Source organism: Plecotus auritus (assembly GCF_963455305.1).
Source record: "Plecotus auritus genome assembly, chromosome: 9".
Lineage (NCBI taxonomy): Eukaryota > Metazoa > Chordata > Mammalia > Chiroptera > Vespertilionidae > Plecotus > Plecotus auritus.
Window position 1 is genome coordinate 134,245,029 of NC_137783.1, and position 20,411 is coordinate 134,265,439.

At 41.7% G+C, this 20,411-nt stretch overlaps 1 protein-coding gene across 10 annotated transcripts; it reads left to right on the forward strand.

Moving 5' to 3' along the window:
- Positions 1–3,236: 3,236 nt before the first annotated feature.
- Positions 3,237–19,888, forward strand: LOC308234564 (membrane-spanning 4-domains subfamily A member 8-like; the record flags this gene model as incomplete). 10 transcript variants are annotated; one of them, XM_080642526.1, is made up of 8 exons in its annotated part: positions 3,274–3,446; positions 4,215–4,296; positions 5,177–5,330; positions 8,895–9,017; positions 13,580–13,639; positions 14,668–14,796; positions 18,478–18,591; positions 18,765–19,686. In XM_080642526.1, the coding sequence occupies 7 exons, from the start codon at positions 4,280–4,282 to the stop codon at positions 18,867–18,869; spliced, it is 702 nt and encodes a 233-aa protein (XP_080498652.1). In that variant the 3' UTR covers positions 18,870–19,686. The 10 variants fall into 10 exon arrangements, with proteins under 10 accessions (XP_080498655.1, XP_080498654.1, XP_080498652.1 ...); XM_080642525.1 differs by having other exon boundaries at positions 3,367–3,446; positions 4,200–4,296; positions 18,765–19,888; XM_080642524.1 differs by having other exon boundaries at positions 3,367–3,446; positions 4,200–4,296; positions 8,895–9,026.
- Between the last annotated feature and the right edge of the window lie 523 nt (positions 19,889–20,411).

Consider the following 20,411-nt stretch of genomic DNA (forward strand, 5'->3'; position numbering starts at 1 on the left):
AGAACTCCCCTTTCTGGTCTTCTGAAACTCAGCTTTTCCCTTCCCTGACAAACTAAGGAATGTGTCTCTCCAACTGTCGGCACCCTGTACTTCATTCACTTCAGCTTGGTTAATCATGCTGTTCCTCCATTTAAAAGGAGACAGGACTTTAAAGGGCATTTGAACAAAGAGGTCCTCCCTAGGACATCCCCCTGTGGGATGTCTAGTGCACATATTCATGTGTTTACTTATGTGAGCATATGAGCTAGTGAAACAAGTATCTAGACAACCCAAGCTTCATTCTCCCAATCATTCACTCACTGAATAAAAGTGCACTGAGCATTTGATACGTTCAAAACTCTATTAATGGCAGGGCGAGGGTGAACATGGTGAATTTGCAAAGTCCTTGACTTCAACGAACTTCTCCCTCACAAGAGAAGAAGAACATGCAAGCAGTTTTCTATAACACACGGTAGGATTTAGGGATGTGTAGAGAGAGATCAGAGACGAAAATGATTTATTCTGGCATTGATGGGTGAAGCAGAAAACAAGTGTGGTTGAAGAAGCAGCATTGTTGGGGTATCAAAGGAGAGAGTGTCATCTTTGGGGTGTTTTTAAAAAAATCTTTATTTTTGAAAGTATTACATATGTTCCTCTTTTTCTCCCATTAACCTCCTCCAACCCACTTCTGTCCCCCACCCCAGGCTCTCACCACCCCATTGTCTGTGTCCACGGGTTATGCATATATGCATACAAGGTCAGGATTGATCTCTTCCCACCCACCCTCCCCTGCCTTACCTCTAAGGTTCAACATGTTTCTATGACTCTGGGTCTATTTTTGTTCAGCTGTTTATTTGGATCATTAGATTCCACATATGAGTGAGATCAGGTGATACCTATGTTTCTGTGACTGGCTTACTTTGCTTAGCATAATACTCTCCAGGTCCATCCAGGCTCTGGCAAGTGGTAAGAGTTCTTTCTTTTTTTATTGCTGCATAGTATTCCATTGTGTAAAAGTACCTGTTGGGGAGTACTTAACTCCTTAATCCTGCTCGCTGCGCCAATTGTTGGAATAAGTTCTTCCTTGATTCTGCTCGACTATGCCAACTGTGGGGTCTCAGTTCTCCTGCCAGGAACTGGACCTTCATGGGTGCCGGGTATTAGAGAAGACAATATATGAGCAATCACAGGCATATAAGAAGTCTTTATTGTAGAGTAAATAGCTGTTGCTAGCAAGGCAGTCCACAAAGTAGTCCTTGCTAAAACAATAGTAAACACAAAGCAGCCCTTGCTAATAGAGTAGTAAACACAGGAGCCATTACTAACAAAGTAGCCTGACCAAGTAGCCGCACAAGGCAGCCCTTGTAGACAAGCAGTCCCCATACATAAAAGTAGCCTTAGTAACATAGGAGCTATCACACAAGTCTGACCAGGCAGCCTCTCACTGGCTGGTCAGTAACACACTTTATACTAACTTAGACAAAAGTGGCTTCTTGCCAAATAATGACCTCAATACTTGGGCTATGGACAGGCATGAAGTGTACACAGTAAGATCGCTGTGTCCTTGCGCAGATTGACTTTGAACATCCTGATTAGGATTCCCATGCTCAGATTGGCCTTGAACATCCAGCGTACTCTGAACAGGGTTCCCACAGTACCACAATTTTGAGAGTGTGGTTTCTAAGTTGTTTTTAGTGCAATAAACTGCAATTTTGAGACCATTGAAGAGAGTTCATCCTCTAAAATTATTAGGCTTTTTATATGCTGTTGTCATTGATGCAATAGTACTCAAGAACAAACATTAAGATATCTTCCAAAGTTATGAGGCTATTATATCTTTTATTTAACAAAGGATAGGAACTCACTCAAAGAGAAATAGCTATGTCTATAACTTCTAGATTTGTACACATTCAATTTAAATATTGTTATCCATGATGGCCAATTGGCTCCCTAAAGGTTACGTGCCAGCAGATTACAGAAATAATCTCTAAATTCCAGGTACCATCAAATTTTCCTTTGCTGCACAGCCTGGCAATGACTTTTTGTTTTTATATTATTAAGTACAGACATGTTTTCTCTTGTAAATATTTTTAGGCTTTGACTTTACCTAAGAAGTTTCCTTTCAATTGCTTGATGTTCAGAGTTCTGTCCCTTTCTGCACCTGCATCTTCTCTGACAAGGGAGCCTTTGGCTGCCCATCAGCCAGTCAGGAATGGCTGAGTTTCCAAGGCCTCCAGTGGGTTTTCTAGAACTGAGTGGGCCTTAGGAAATGACAGACATGACTAACCATGAAATGGAATTAGAATAAAATGTACTAAAAACCTGCTAAAGGAACTCACACACAGACAGTGTCCATATAAGCATATTGCAATTCCAGTTAGCTCCTGCCTAAGAATTTGGGCAAGTGACCAGCAGAAATGCTGCCTGAACGTCCTGTTCCTATTCCCGGAAGCCAGCAATGAAACTGAAACTGGACACAATGGGTCCGAGGCTGTATGTTAGTACTTGAGTCAAATTAAGCAGAGACAGGGTTGAATCATAAAATGAGCATTTATTCCAGTAGTGCTGGCAGTACGGGGAGAGTAGTTGGTCACCCTGGGAATTCTGCTCTGACCCCCCTCACCAGTTGGCTTATTATATATACACAGGAGTGAGAAGATAGCTGTGTGCAGCTGTGAGCTGCAAGTATAACATGGAAAGGGGAGGGGAGGGTCTGCAGTCTGGCCTTCAGGAGCTCAAAGTCGGATAACCAGGTGGCTAATCTATGATGTTACAAACAGCTCAGCCCATTCCTGGGACCAGAGAATGGTCAGCATTCAGAAAAAAACTCCCTGAGCAGGTCAGGGTTCGGGCACAGCAACCAAATCAAAGCGTGTCCTTTGGTCTGTTTTCAAAATTTATTTCTTTTCTGAGTAATGGACCCATCGAGATATCTTATCTTTTTACAGCCTTGTTTCATACTTCAGTTTCCCAGAGTCTGTAAGAAAACTTCTTATTTAGTAAGTAAGGTGAATAATTATTAGACAACTGTGGCTCTATTCTTATTACATGCCTTCCCCACGATCAAAACTAAATGATGAAGGGTTCCTGTTTCTCCTCTGAGGGATTTGTTATTCGTCCTACATGAAACTATATAAGTGCCCAGTTGAAGCACAACCCTTTGTTCTCCACACAGATACCATTATACACTTATCCAATTGAACAGCATTTGATTGGTTCCTTGTCAATTATAGGAAGTATATGTGGGTGGGGAAGCTGAGCTCCAGGAAGCTGAGCTCCAGGCAGCTGAGCTCCAGGCAGCTGGTAACCAGCCCTGCCCCGCCCCTAGGAGAAAAACTTTGTTTTGGATCTTTCTAAATATATTTTGTAACTGAACCCTGTGCGTTTGTTCTTTCGGGAAAAACAAGTTGCTTACAACAAGCCCTGGGGAAGAGAAGCAAAGGAGACTTAGCTACTGGCAGAACAAAGTGAGTATACTTAATCTAAGGGTTTCTATAGATAGCTCAGGCATGCTGATAAGGTTTTCCTGCCAAATGATAACTATGGGTGTGAGGATGAGCCCATGGCAGGGTTTATTGTACTAGCTTTTGAGAGTGTCCTCCAAAAAAAGAGGAAGGAAAAGAATTCAGTCAGGTTAGGCACTTTGCTTTCAGCCTTATTATATCCTGATTAGGGACCCCAGTCATGCCAGACTTCTGACCTTTACAGACAGGAGCTAATAAATGAATTCTGTTTGAAGCTGCTAAATTTATAATTCCTAATACAACGTTCTCTCCTTTAAGAAAAATCATGAAGACTTCAAAGCCAGAGAGATTGTTCAAAATCTGTCATTGGACCCTAAATTGGAAATAATGAAACTTCTTTATCTTTAGTTACCATCTCTATAAAACAAGAGTAGTACTATATTATCTCCCCTGCAGAGTTGTTATGAAAATTAGAGACCACGTGTATAAAGATCTGTGAGAGCAGCTTAGAAACAAACTACAGTGAAAGTGACATGATACCAAGTTATTTACCAGATACTCAGGGGTAGCTGTTATAACTAGTAAATATTGTCACTGTTGTTTAGGAACTTAGAACCTTATAGCAGGGACATGCATGGTGGTAAAGTATTTAAGTAAATATATGTATATCAGTTTATGGCATTAAGGAGAAAATGCAAGTAGTGTCTGAAGAATAGGAAAATAGATTAAAAATCCACCCGATAAAATGCCCCAAAGAATTCACTCTTTCAGATGGGAGATTCAGGTCTGCATGGTAAGTTATTTTAGAATGTTCTACAGCTGAGAGCCCTACCAACATGGCCAATCATCAGAGGTGAGTATTTCTGAAGATGTACTGTACCATTTTATTTTCAAATGTATTTGTCATGCTACCTTTATGGAATTCTGTGAGTCATTACCTTTACCTAAGGTTTATTTTAAAAGTTACTTCCTGATATGTTATTACAATTCATTTTAACTTTTTCTCTAAATTTCCTGCACGAAACGTAAGAGTTCTGTATCCAAATGAAATGCACAGTGGAAGGAGCAAAATAAATTTAACTTCCTTTGTATCTCTTAAAAAAAAGAAAGAAATTTTAAAAACGAAACCAGAATTCACAAGTGACCTAGAACACTGAGCAGCATGAGCCCCCCAGTGAATATACTCAACCCTGGCAATGGGCTTCCTTGGAGGATAATGATCTCCACTTAACAAATATTTATATGACTGGGAACTAGGGGAATTCATGGCCACACTCCCAGGCTCAGTTTCCTTTTTTCAGAAATTGAGAGAATTAGAGTCACTGTTCTCCTGGAGACTCTCCAGCTCTGCAGTGTTGAAGTACCACTTTGTGCAAAACGCCCCGCTAAGCACAATGAAATACTAAAGTGAAAACGACACAGCCCTGCCCTCTGTAGTTCTCAGCCACTTTGGGCCTCAGTTTTCTCACCTGGAAAACTGGCAAGGTGTGAGGAACCAAAGAGATGTATTTGTAAAGCACTGACTGCATACATGTCTTTTAACTGCTACCAGTAACCTCATAGGGGGGTTAGATGCTCAAATGAGTTAATGAAAACAGAAGTCCCTTTTTAATGTGAACATTAGGGCACATATGTGGGACTACTCTACTGCATTTATAGCTTAACAGCATGAATCTGATGACTTCAGCAGGCCCCACAGCTAATTCTGTGTTTGTGATGGAACCCCACAACAGGTATCCTGTGATCCCCGGAAGCATGTCTCAGGTGCCCCTGTATCCACTCAACCAGCCCCAAGTCCACCAAATTTCTGGGAACCCACCTGGTTTGGAGCCACCTGTGTCTATGCAACCTGCCCAGAGATCCTTAAAAGAAGCCAAAGTATTAGGGGTAAGTGAAGTTTCACACTGTGTGCATTGGCCACGCGGCTGGAGTCAGGGGGTGGGAGGAGGTTTGGAAACACAGAATCTCCAAATCCAGCAGGTGGGGCTGGAGCTGACCCAGCCTTGCCAAACTCAGGTCTTTTAAGAAGCTCAGCTCTACAGCATCACCAGGGCCTCTGGGTGGGACCTTGTATTACGTATCTTGGGCATTTTAGGAAAGAGAAAGAAAAGCAACAAAGAAGCAGTAAATTGGAATGTTGGTCCTGTTGCCAGAATCCATGTTGACCCATGTGGCCTCTGGAAGAAGGTGGGTCCAGTGAACCAGAAGGTAGATTCTAAACCCAATGTGCTGGGTGGGACAAGGGAAAGCCCATTTCATTGCTTGGGTGAATGAAGATGTGCTTCGATTCTCTTTTTTGTTGTTGTTAATCCTCACCTGAGGATATTTCTCCATTGATCTTTTAGAGAGAGAGAAAGACAGAGAAACATCGATGGGAGAGAAACATATTGATTGGTTGCCTCCTGAATGCACTTAGATCAGGGCCTGGGCCTGGGCCTGGGCTGGGGAGGAGCCTGCAACCGAGATACGTGCCCTTGACCAGAATTGAACTCGGGACCCTTTGGTCTTCAGGCCAATGCTCTATCCACTGAGCCATACCAGCTAGGGCAAGACAGGCATGAATTCTGATTCAGGGTGCCTGGGTTCAAATCCTAGCTTCACCCCCATATACTACTCATAGTAATGTCTATGGATACAACCTGCATGGAGGGCTTTCTGTATCTGCCAAATTTTAAAATACATGATTCCATTTCTGAGACTTGTCCTGCAGACATACACATAAGAAATATGACATGTATGAGGTTATTTATTAAGCATGGTTTGTGATAGTGAAACTGGTCCAAACGACCCTCAGTTTCTTTTGCCTGCTGCTGTGAAGCCAAATACATGACACCGTTGCTGATAGAAGGAAAGTGATATATTTAGGTGGTGAATACCTGAGAAGATGGCAGGCTCATGCCTTAACAACCATCTTAATGTCTCAGGATAGACAAAAGGCTTTTCTAGAGGGATTGTGGAAAGAAAGTTACTAAGGCATTTTGATGACATTAGTTTCACATTTCAGCTTTCACGTGCCTTCGATGATCTTTTTCATGTCTGTCAGCACCTGGTGTTTTTTTTTTTTTTTCTCTCTCTCTGTGGGTTTTATTTCTGGCATCAGGATGTTACAGGCCTGGTGAGCCATCGCCATCTAGTACACATTTATGGTAGAGGCCAGTGAAAAGGGGAACTGGAACTGCTTCTGCCTGTAACATGCTTAAATATGAAATTAATATTTTACACTGTAAATTTTATTAGTATATTCTTACTTTTAATCTTTAATTAATCAATTAGATGTGAGGTTTTTTATACCCTATACCCTGTTACAATAGGAAAAGAATGGAAACAACCAAAGTATTCATCAATATAATACCAGTTAAATCTATATATTATATGTCTAAAGAATGAAATGTGATGGAGCTATAAAAAGGAAGCTCTTTGCCCTGGCTGGAGTGGCTCAGTTGTTTGACCATCATACCATGTATTCAGAGGTTGCCAGCTCTATTCCCAGTCAGGGCACATGCCCAGTGGCAGATGTCATCCCCAGTAGGGATTGTGCAGGAGGCAGACATTCAATGTTCCTTTCTCATCAATGTTTCTCTCTCTCTCTCTCTCTCTCTCTCCCCCTCTTCCTTCCTCTCTCTCTAAAATCAATGATAACATATTTTTAAATACAAAATATATTTTTTAGATAAAAATAAAACTCCTTGGCTTCTTGGGTAATTATATGTTATATCATTATTGAGAAAAATGATTGGGGGCAGACACTTCATATAATTTGCTACCATTTGTGAAAATTCAATGAAATAATATATTTGTATTCTCTGTCATGTGTGTGTGTGTGTGTGTGTATCATTTGGGCAAGAATATGTATGTTTCATAAAGCTGTCATAAAGTACTACTAGTGGGGTGGCTTAGAACACAAGAAATTTACTGTCTCAGTTCAGAAGTTTGTAATCAAGGTATCCATGGGGCCATGCTCCCTCTGAAGGCTCTAGGGGTGGATCTGTTCCAGGCCAGTCTCCTAGCTTCTGGTAGGTCCTTGACTTGTGGCAGCATAACTCCCATCTTGGCATTCTCCTGGGTGCTCATGTTTCTCTTCACATGGCATTCCCTTAAAAAGATAGCAGTCATATAGGGGCCACCCTATTCCAGTATACCTCGTATTACCTAACTACATTTACAGCAACCATATTTCGAAATGAGATCCCATTCTGAGGCACTGGAGGTTTGAACTTCAAAATATTAATTTGAGCCCTGGTTAAAGTTGCTCAGTTGTTAGAATGTCAGCCTGTGCACCAAAGGGTCACAGGTTTGATTACTAGTCAAGGGCACATACCTAGGTTGCAGGTTCAATACCCAGTCCCAGTCCTGTCATGCATGGGAGGCAGCCAATTGATGTGTTTCTTGCACATCAGTATTTCAGTGTTTCTCTCTCTCTCTCTCTGCCACTCTCTCTGCCACAGTCCCTCCCTTCTGCTCTCTTTAAAAATCAATGCAAAAAATATCCTCATGTAAAGATTAACAAATATATATGTACACCAGTGCCCTGGTGCATGGATTCATGCACATTGAAAGGAAATTAATTAGAAGGTGGCTGGCAGGGCGGGACTGGGCGAGAGGGGCCAGACATGCCCTGGAGTTAACCTCCAGTGATTCCTTCCTGGCCGGCCGCACCTGGGGCCGTGCCGTGGCTCGAAGGGAGTGAGCAGGGTCCCTCCGGCAGATGGGGTCCCTCAGCCTGGCCTGTGGGGATTGGGCCAAAACCTGTTCTCCGATATCCCCCAAGGGGTTCTGTATTGCCAGAGGGCGGTTCTCGGGTGATGCACCCCGGAATCGGGCTCCCTCCTCTATGGTTCCAGGGTGCGTCACTGGAGAACCACAGCTGCCAAGTCACCAAGTGTTAAAGGTCTGCCCCCTGGGGGTCAGTGCAGGTCATAGCTACCAGTTGGACGGTCGAACAGTCGCTTAGCCTTTTATATATATATATATATTAATTTGATGAGGGAGAGAAGACCCAATGAAATCCAAAACAATATTCCAAAGAAATAAAAGATGAGTACAAAGAGTTATCTCCAAAATGATGTTCATTGCAGTGTTGTTTATAATACGAAAACATATTATACCTGCCCAATATATCTGGGCAATCCTTAAAAAAACATATATTCAGAGAATACTTAATACCATGGGGAGGTATTAATAATGAAATATTAAGATAAATATGCAGAGTCATTTTGTATTATCAATGTATATATTTAAAAAAATAATCGAAGGCTATACACCAAAATATAAGTGGTTGTTTTCTTTGAGTAGGGTGAAATTATGGGAAATATTATTTCAATTGTACATTTTAAATATGACTTTATTGACCAAGAAAACAAAATATTTATTAAAATTAAAAGGAAGCACAAGGGAGCAGGTTTAAGATCTGGCCCGAGAAGCAAAGGTCTCAACTTGTGGCTTCCCTGACAGGCCATCCAGATCCTGATTGGCCTGATACACATTGGCCTGGGCATCATCTTGGGAACCATCCTGCCTGGGACCTTCATAACTGTCTCATTCTATGGAGGCTATCCCTTCTGGGGAGGCATCTTGGTAAGTAATGTAAGTCGCCCTGCAAGTGAGTTCCAGAAAGTGCCAACATACTCAGTTCCACCTTGGCAAGTGGTGTATTTTGTTGCAGAAAATTTACAGCCAATAGAGTACATGGGCATCTTTCTAATTAGCCCACCTCAATAGAGCATGTGGGCTGTGAAACCAGCTCAGGCCTTATTCACAAAAATATTAGTCCTCTTGGGAAGCCACAGACGGGATGGCTAAACAACAGACATTTATTAACTCATAGTTCTGGATGCTGGAAGTTGTTTCTCCTGAGGCCTTTCTCCTTGGTGGGTAGATGGCTGTCTTCCTCCTTGTGTCTTCACCTGGTTTACCCTTTGTGTGTGTGTCTGTATCCTCATATCTCTTCTTATAAGAACACCTGTCATATTGGATTAGGGCCTGCCCATATGACCTCATTTAACTTTAATCATTTCTTTAAAGGCCCTATCTTCAAATACAGATGCTCTTCAGCTTATGATGGAATTATATTTCAATAACCCATCGTAAACTGAAAATATCCTGAGTCTGCCCTAGCTGGTTTGGCTCAGTGGATAGAGTGTCGGCCTGCTGACTGAAAGGTCTCGGATTCAATTCTGGTCAAGGACACGTGCCTGGGTTGAGGGCTCGATCCCCAAGGTGGGGCACGCAGGAGGCAGCCAATCAATGATTCTCTCTTGTCACTGATATTTCTCTCTCTCTCTCTCTCTCTCTCTCTCTCCTTTCTATAATCAGTAAAAATATATTTTAAGAAAAGTGCATTAAATACTACACTACAGAGAATGGGTGGTTTACCCTCATGATCGCATGGCTGACAGAGAGCTCAGGGTGGCTGCTTCTGTCCAGCATTACCAGAGAGTATCTTACCACATGTCGCTCACCTGGGAAAGATAAAAATTCAAAAACCAAAGTACAGTTCCTACTGAATGCATATGGCTTTCACACCATTGTAAAGTCAAAAAAATCAGAAGTCCAACTATAGTGAGTCTGGAAAAAACTATACAGTCACATTTGGAGGTCCTGGGGGTTTGGACTTCAAAAGATGGTTTATGAGGAGATAAAATCCAGGTGAATAACAAGTGACAGCCTTCAAGGTGCCATTGCCCCAGAATGGGCAGCTTTCTAATTAGCCTACCTCAGAGGTAAGGAAACCTTTCTGTAGTTCCTTAGCCCAGTGTACACATGTTGTTCAAATCAGGCCCACAGCTGGAGCTCCAGGAGAAAAACATTTCCACCAGGGGTTAAGAGTGGCTGCCCAGTCACAGAACAGTCATGAAGCAGTAGGGACTCAATCTGGAGTTCACTGATGGGCTCCACCTTTTTGCAAAATATTTGGTATATTAGATGTTTTTGTGTTTTTCTGGAAAAGCCCACCGTTTTTATCACATTCTCAGGGTGACCTAGAACCCCTTAAAAGGTTAAGAACCACAGTTCTGTTCTCTTCTCAAATGAATTGCCTTCATGATTCTTTTCCATTTTCCTTAGTATCTTCCTTCATACACACACATACACACACACACACACACACACACACACACACACACACACACTCCAATCCCTTTCTCACCAACCATCTCCTTTTCTCCCTGCTATAACAATTTTTCTCTCAACTCACATATCTATAACCCAAGGCAACTTTTCTCACAAATATAAAAACTCCAGAGTAACCTGGAATTCAGCCAAGTCACCATATACAATGCGATTTAAATAGCCTGGAGTTGTCCACCACCCTCATACACACAGCATCTGCAAAATGGCAGGGCTTAGATTCTGGGGAGCATTTTTTGTCTGAGCACCTTCTCTCTCTTGTTCCCATTTGTGTCTCATCCTCTGAGGCCTAAGTCCTCTCTCTGTTCTGCACAGACCCAGACTTGGAACTCAGCCAACCACAGACACCCGTGTGTATAACAGACTTCTGTGGAGTTTGGGGAAATAGAGAAAACACAGCCACAAAACAGTTCCTATTGAGTGTTAGATTCTCTTAAGGCATCTCAAAGGCCTTGCTGGCCATCTCCCTTTCCACCAGGCTGCTCAGGTCCCATCATCCCTCATGACATCACCCTCCTTTTTTTCTGCAGGGCACTTTTGCTCTTTGTTGCCTTTGACTCCAAGACTATCTATTTCCTAAAGATCATTAAAGTCCTCCTCCAAACCAAAGGCCCTCTTCTTAGGCACCTCAAAGGGACCAGCAGGGACACCAGAAGTCTAGCCTTCTGTTTCCTTCCTTACTCATCAAATCTGTAGAAATAGAAGGACAGAAGATTGGGACTAATTTTCCCACTTAAAAAACAAATGGCATTCCTCTTAGAAGGCACAGGTGGCTAGAGTAAGTTTTCATTGTGAATACCATTTCCATTCCAAGGCACAGGCATCTACCCTGAGTGGGAGGGAGTGTAGGATGAGGTTTAAGAACACAGGGTCTGTAGTCAACTACCTGGATTTGTTTCCCAGATCTTCTCTTTGCTGCATGCTCTTGGGTGTGCCATTTAAAACTTCCAAATCTTAGTCCACCCCTCCTTAAACTGGTAATAATAATGGGGCTTGATGGACCATAGTGTAGTTAAGTAAGGCAAACTTAAAAGCAGTTCACATAGGGCTGAGTAAAGCACTTATTAAACCATACCTGATGCCCTCTCTGACCCTCACTAACAGCAGGGAATCCCATCAGCCACTATGCTTGCAGAACACCTATTTGAAATAAATGCACCCAATCTACCTATCGCCCTCATAGTTGTTCCGCACCGTAGAGATGCAACATTCTTCTGAGTAACTAAAAGGTACTCACCAAACTGTAGATGGGCAAGGTCTGAGCTTGGGCTTATATCTCAAAACAGTGAAAATGCAGGGACCCCTTCCTTCTTCCCTCCAGAAACCCCATGCCTGAATATTGGTATTCACAATGAAAACTTACTCTAGCTACCTGTACCTTCTAAGAGGAATGCCATTTTTCTTTTGGGAGACCAACAAGATATGCATATGGGGAAATAAAAGGCAAGAAAAGAAGTAATTGTATTGAGTATCTACTATGTACAACAACATGTCAAACTCAAAGGCCAACATGGGCCAAATAAACCATCTCACACCTGTCAGAATGGCTATCATCAACAAATCAACAAACGACAAGTGCTGGTGAGGATGCAGAGAAAAAGGAACCCTCGTGCACTGCTGGTGGGAATGCAGACTGGTGCAGCGACTGTGGAGAACAGTATGGAGTTTCCTCAAAAAACTAAAAATGGAACTCCCATTTGACCCAATGATCCCACTTCTAGGAATATATCCCAAGACACTAGAAACACCAATCAGAAAGGATATATGCACCCCTATGTTCATAGCAGCACAATACACCATAGCTAAGATTTGGAAATATCCTAAGTGCCCATCAGCAGATGAGTGGATTAAAAAACTGTGGTACATCTACACAATGGAATACTATGCTGTGGTAAAAAAGGAGTTCTTACTTTTTGCAACAGGTTGGATGGAACTGGAGAGCATTATGCTAAGTGAAATAAGCCAGTCAGAGAAAGATAAACAAGGTTTAAGTTTATGTGGGCCACACAAAGAAAAGCTTCAATTTTCATAGAAATGTAGGTTTATTTCGATAGAGACATGCTGAATACAAAGAGCTGAAATTAATGAGTAATCATTCACATAAAATAATAGAACTTTTTAATAAAAATTAGTATTTTTTCTTGAACATTAACTTACCAGAAACTGAATAACTACACAAATTAATAAATGTAATGCAAATAAACCTATTTTTCTTGTTCTTCTAAAGCGAAATATTTCCTGTTGTGCACACCAAACAAGTTAGTCCAAGACTAATGACATGGCAATCGGCTGCTAAAATATTTGCTGCTAGTATTAGTGGAGAGAAATGGTATGCCTGTGCATAAGGTGCGTAAAGGAAATGAATGCAATACAATTATGGTAATCAGTCATTAGCGAACGTTGTAGTTTGTTATTAATAATTATGTATAACAGGATATTGTAAAAATTAAGTTACAAAAATTTTATTAAAATGTTTCTTACATACCATTATATTGGCTGGGCCGCAAAAATATTCGTTGTGTGCCTCATGTGGCCCATGGGCTGTGAGTTTGACATGCTTGATGTACAGGATCTACTATGTACAGGATCTAAATGTTAGATGCAAGCGACAAATTATCTCATGATAATAACACTTAAGAAGATGAATAGTTTTTCCCATTTTTTGAAGAGGAAATATACACTTAGAGAAATTAATATCTTACCCAAGATCACATGAGTTTCAAGTTGGAGTTTAAAACTAGGTATACTGGATTCTAAAATATATATTTATCCCAATTCACTGCCTTGTCTAGTGGCGCAGAATAGCCCTTCCTCCCTTCTTTCCTTCGTTTATTCCCTTCCTTCCTTCCCTCCTTTATTAATTAATTTATTTATTTTCCCCAAGTTGAGTAAGAGATCCCAGCAGAGGATCCTAGCATGTGTGAGAGAATATGTATGTGACCAGAAGCATGGACGCCTAAAGGTGGGGTCCTGATCTCTGACCTCTTTCTAAACTCCCTCTCTTCTGCCAGTTCATCATTTCAGGATCCCTGTCAGTGGCATCAGAACAGCTACCAAGATCTTCTTGCCTGGTAAGTCACATCCTGAGACAGGCCCTCTGAACTGTGGACCCTTAGGAGAGACACACAATGGAGGAAAGAAGCTCACACACAATGCCTCCTTCATCCTTGCACCTACTTATAACCAGACATAGGACACTGACACGCATGCTCACTCATATTCACTTAACAGGACCACATGAACCTGGACAGAGTCACAAATGGGAAAGAGTCCAGAAGATTCGGTGGAAGGAAGGGCAGCTTCAGGGTGTGGAGAGACAGAGACAGTAACTTTTCTAAGAGGAGGCAAAAAGCTACCTAGGGTGCAGGGCTCCCCTCCAGCAGAGCAGGCACTAACTGCCTGCAGCACACAGAGCCCAGTGCCAGACATTTCTACAGGGAAGCCAGGGGAGGCTCAGGCAAAGGAATCCTTCCAAACAAGATCTGTGAATTAACATGGGCAAGGCTTTGTGGTCCCCAAGCACTAGACCAAGAAAGTACCTTTGTTTCTCTCACAAGCAGGTTATCTGGGGCAAGGGGCCCCAAACTGAACCAGTCCCACACCAGATAAGATCTATTTTAAAATCTCCACAGGGAAGGTCAATTCTGGGCATGGCTCTCTGCACAAAGACCAGAATCATGGAGCATCAGAACCTGTCACATCCCAGAACACTTGGGCTGAATCTTTGGGCCATTTCCTATGAGATAAATGAGTCAAGTGTTTCCTAAACATTATTCATGGGATACTTACCCTACGAGATACTTCATGAAGATGGTTAGATAAACTTGGGAGCGATTTCTATTTAGTAGGCTCCTCTCTAGGGGATCCATAATCCTTATTAAAAACTGAAAAGTCCTGCACAAAAGAGCTATTTAACTTAGTTTAACCCAGTTGTTTTCAAAGTTAATTTACCACCAGACCTATTTTGCACAGGATATCTCTTTACTTGCCTCACATCTAGGGTTCCATGAATTCACGTTATGAAGCACTTGTTGAATCTCTGCTCATCTCAGCTACAGTTGTTTTCCTCTCTCATACTGTCCCTCTGTGTCTTCTTCAGCTGAAAGGTAGCCTGGGATTGAGTATCGCCAGTGCAGTCTGCTCTGTGGTTGGAATCATGCTCCTCATCACAGATACAATTATCAACTCCCTATATGTCCACAACAGCTCCCATCCTTGCAGTGGTATTGTAAGTATCCCTCTTGACCAATGCTCCTCTGGGCTTCACCTGAGCTATCTTTAGGAAATCATTGGAAAAGGCCTGACCCCACCAAACTTCTTCACCAAACACCAAAGAAAACAGAGGTGTTCTCAGAATCAGAACAGAGTTTCAGGTCCCTTACCTATAGCTCTATTGCTGTTACTCTAAGCATGTGACTTTCCTTAGTATCACTTTCCATGTTTATAAAACATTACCTACCTTTCGATATTGTTCAGAAAATTAGATGAAGTTATACAGATAATGCACTGGTACCCACCAACCTGTACATTTACTCACATGCTCACCTTCCTGCCCATCTTCATGGACAAAGAGGTCAGCAAAGGTGTTCAGAAGAGGACAGAGAGTGAACATTTAGGTTTTGCAGGCCATCTGGTCTCTGTTACAAGTACTCAACCCAGTGTGAAAGCAGCCATAGAAATGCATAGATGAGTGAGCCATCCCATGCTACAGACCAGTGCTATAAAGTAGAAATGTAATGTAATCCTCATATGTGACTTTACATTTTCTAGTCTCTGTGTTAGAAAGTGAAAAAAAAAAACAGGTGAAATTAATCTTAATAATATATTTATTTGACCCAATAAATTCAAAATGTCACTTCATTATGTAATATGTATTAAAAACTATCAATTCAATATTTTGCATTTTGGGGGCCACATCTTTGAAATCCAGTGTGCATTTTACATTTACAACACATCTCAAGTCCTAGGGAGCCATTTGGTTACCAGATGGGAAACTGAAGCTATAGATGAGTCTTCATGTAAAACCAATGTCTCCTTCTGCACAGCAGCTCTGTCCTTTCTGCCCATCCAAGGTTATTACTCCATGTGTTTCTCTCTTCTCCCTGATCCCCACCTCCCTTCTACATCACTGTGTGATATTTGCTACAGCTTTTCCATCAGCATCTGAATATACTTTTGTTTCTTTCGTCTTAAAAAAACAAACAAACAAAAAAAACAACAACCTTCTTTCAGTTACTTTAGCTACCACCCCATTTCTCTGGCCCTCTCTGTAGAAAAGTCCTTAAAGCAATTGTCTACCTCACAGTCTCCAATTCTCTCCTCTCATAATCTCATAAACCCACTATAGGCATACTTTCAACCTCACTTCTCCAAAAGCCTCCTCTGCTCAAAGTCCCCAATCATTCCTCCTCTTTGGTGGACTTCCAGTGGCTCCCAGGCCCTGCTGCTGGTGTTCCTCACCCACACTGGTTGCTCTCTTCTATGTCCCTTTTGCTGGTTCTTATTTCCCCCCCGCCCAATTTCTCATGCTCAGTCTTCAATCTTCTTCTGTTTCTCTCTCTACTTCCTGCCTTGGCAGTGTCATCCAGTCTGGTGACTTGAAACACTTTCTCTATGACAATGACTCCAAATGCATAGCTTCCCGCAAAACATCTCTCACAAACTTCAGTCTCTTGTATCCAGTTTTCTACTCACCATTTTGAAATTAACCTATCCAAATCTCATCTCCAGATTTTACTTCCCAAACCTTCTCACAGGTTGTCTTTTCCAGGTTGATGGCAACTGCATCCATGCAGTTGCTCAGGATAAGGACCTGGTGAAATCATTGACCCAATTTCTGTTTCCTGCACCTCCCAGGAAACTCCTCAGGGAATCCTGCTGGTTTCACCTTTAAGCATCCAGAATACAGTCATTTTCACCAGTTTCTCAGTCACTGCACTGACTGGAGCCACCACCACCTGACTTCTAATCTCAGTTCTGCCAATGTCTGATAGGAACTCTTCCATTCCGGCCACCCACACACTTCTGGCTTCAGTCCAGAAGAAGGAGGGCTGGACTTTGACATAGTTTTAGCAAAAGATGAGCCAAGGGAGGGAGTGCTGCAAGGTCTCAACAAGCATGAATTAATACTCACCAAATAATAACTATTTAAGCTGCTTGAGAAACCCTTCTTCCTCATGGAAGGGTGGTTTTTTTTATTTTATTTTTCAGTTACAGTTGATATATAATACTATATTAGTTTCAGGTGTACAGCGTAAGGATTAGACACATATAACTTATGAGGTGACTATATACTCTATACTGTACTTTAATTTACCTCCCTGTGACTATTTTTATAATTCCCTATTTGTACTTATTAATAACCTTCACCTTTTTCACCCATCCCCCCAGCCCTCATCCTATGATTAGAAAGCTTTCTTTATAAATCAATGATTTTGTTAAAAAAACAGATTTGAAAAGGACCAGCATCATTTTTAGAGGCTCCTTCTCCCCATGCTTCTGTGATTCCTTGACTAAGGCATCACCATACTGCCGTTCCCTTTGCCTAGACACCAACCCCACATCATTGAATCTTTTTTTTAATCTGACATGCTTTTTTTAAAATTTCTTTGTTGATTAAGGTATTACATATGTGTCCTTATTCCCCCAATACCCCCACCTCCCATTTATGCCTCCACCCCCCTGTTGTCTGTGTCCATTGATTAGGCTTACATACATCATTGAATCTTATACTGAGAATGAATCTGTGTCTCCTTGTGCCCTGAGGCACTATTTTGGCTCTTTTATAGCTCTTACCAAGTCTGATTTAAATTATGACTATCTCCATCTGTATCTGCCTCCCTCACTAGACTGTGCCTCTTGGGATACTTTCTTAGCCATTCATAGCAAATAGATGTTTAATAAGTGCTTGATAAATTGAGAGGGAAGAGAAGGAAAGTGCTAAGGAGAAGGTTCCCCATGAGAGGATTCTCTGAGCAGCCAGCTATCACCAAAGCCATTTAAAAAATCATAATTGATCAACATTTGTTTGATACCTACCATGTGCCATGCACTTTCACTTTCATATTTATTCTCTCCTATAATTGGAATCCAAATGGTTTTGAGGTCATTCATGTCTTGTCCTTTCATGATTAAGGTGGATTCTACCTAAACTCTCTCCCCAGATACAGCGTGAGATCCCATTTTCCTGAGCATTGTTGGAAAACAGCAAGGGAAGAGCTTAGATGTCTCCTGGTGCTCACGTGAAATCGACTACTGCTGAATTAGTTTCATTTGGGGATCCTTTTACTGACTGTTTTCCCAAGTTAAAGACAGTCCCAATTGTTTCTTTCCACAAAATGCCACAGTCACAAGCCAGGAAGCTTGTTTTAGTAGCTGACTTTAAGAGGTGGTGGAGGTAACCACTGATGCCTGGAGGTTAGACATCCCTGCTTTGTAATGTCTTATTTTCTCATAAGATGCCTTTCTTTGCAGACACCACCTTCCCTTCATGTTTCTCAGTCCTGTCTTTCTGTTCTATTCATCTTTCTTTGCTCTCTCTGAGGACTGTCCATACTCCCAAATTTCTCTTCGCTTCCTACACAGAACAGTTTCACTCATTCACTTTCTCACTCCAGACCCCATCCTTAGGTTTTGTGCCCTGTACCCGAAACAAGTCGTCAAGGTGTTTCCCTAAACAATGACTATTCTTTTCCTTAGAAGAACACAGATAATAAGTGTTCAAGTAATTCTTTTTACAAACACACCTGACCCTCACAAAACCTGGTGAAATATTTTCTCCATGAGGCTGAGACCAGGTTAGAGGACTTCTTCAAAGCCCTAGCCATGGTCCATTGCAGAGCCAAGCTTTGAGCCAGACCTCACACTCCCAGAACACCACTCATGACCTCCATGATCCTTCTGGTTCCAGGTCTCGGGAGTAGCTACTTCTGCTGTGCTGTTCATCTTTATCCTCCTGGAGTTCTGCATTGCCTGCACGTCTGCCCACTTTGGCTGCAAACTGGTCTGCTATTCACACAACAATGTGAGTTTGTAGGATCCTCAGTGGGTGGAAAGATGCCCCAAAGAGTATGAGGACTAATGAGGTCGTCTGGCTTCCCCTTCCCACGCAGGTGCACAGGGAATCTCAGAATGTCTAAAGGCCTTTGTGCATACATAGTTTGCACTAACGCACCTCCATGTACCTGTCTTTTTCAGGGCACTGTGGTCTTCCAAACCGTCTATGTGACAAACACAGTGGTCAATCCAGAACCAGTGATCTCTCCACCGTCTTATTCCAGTGAGGTTCAGGACTCCAAATAAGCCAAAGGTTCTAGATGCATCGTTCCCTGGAACCAAAATAGAACTCTCTTTCTGAGCTTCTGAAACTCAACTTCTTCCTTCTCTGACAAACTAAGGAATGTGTCTCTCCAACTGTCGGCACCCTGTACTTCATTCACTTCAGCTTGGTTAATCATGCTGTTCCTCCATTTAAAAGGAGACAAGACTTTAAAGTGGATTTGAGCAATGAAGTCCTCCCTAGGACATCCACCTGTGGGACATCCAGTGCACATATTCATGTGCTTACCTGTGTGAGCTTATGAGCTAGTGAAACAAATGTCTAGACAATTCAAGCTTCATTCTTCCAATCATTCACTCACTGAATAAAAATGCACTGAGTATTTGATATGTTCAAAACTATTTATGGCAGGAAAAGGGTAAACATGGAACATGCAAATTCCTTGACTTCAAGCAACTTCTACCTCACAAGAGAAGAAGAACATGCAAGCAATTTTTTTTAACATAAGGCAGAATGTGGGGATAGTACAGAGAGATCAGAGAGGGAAATGATTTATTCTGACAGTGATGGGGGAAGCAGAGGACAAGCCTGGCTGAGTAAGCAGCATTTGTTGGAACATTAAAGGAGGTAGTGTGTTTTTTATACTGTTGTTTTTTAGTGCAATAACAAACCACAATTTTGAGAAGACCTTTGGAGAGAGTCATCCACTAAAATTATTAGGTTTTTTTATATGCTGTTACCACCAATGCAATATTACTCAATAATAAACATTGTCTTAAGATATCTTCCAAAGTTATGAGGCTATTGTATCTTTATTAAATAAAGGATAGTGACTCGTTTAAAGAGAAATAGTTATGTCTTCTAAATTTGCACACTTTCATTTACATATTGTTATCCATGATGGCCAATTGGCTCCCTAATGTTATGTGCCAGCAAATTATAGAAATAATCTCTCAATTCCAGGTGCCATCAAATTTTCCTTTGCTACACAGCCTGACAATGACTTATTTTTTTATTACTAAATACAGAATATGATTTTACTAAAAAGTATTTTTAGTCTCTGACTTTACCTAATAAGTTTCCTTTCAATAGCTTGTTGTTCATAGCTCTGTCTTCTTCTGCCCCTACATCTTTTCTGACTAGAGAGCCTTTGGCTGTCCATCATCTAGTCAGGAATGGCTGAGGTTCTAAGGCCTCCAGTGTGTTTTCTAGAACTTAGCAGCCTTAGGAAATGACAGTCAGCAAAAATGACAGATGGAGCAAGTAATAAGCTGGTTTAGACCAGCCCTCCACCTGTCTGTTTTGTAAGCTGAGCCCAATGTTAGTACACTGAGCTCCTATCTGTTTTGTAAGCTGAGCCCAATGTTAGTACACCCCCTCATAAGGAGGTGGCTTATTTGGACCATTCTTAGAAGGCTGGATTGTCAGAGTAAGTCTGGCCCTCTCTCCTTCTAATGTTGCCTTTCACTGCCCCATCCAATTTGACATCTTCTCCCTCCACAGATCTCCAGTCCTCCAGTTGATCTTACACTCTTTTCTCAGAGCTTCCTTCCTGACTTATCTGA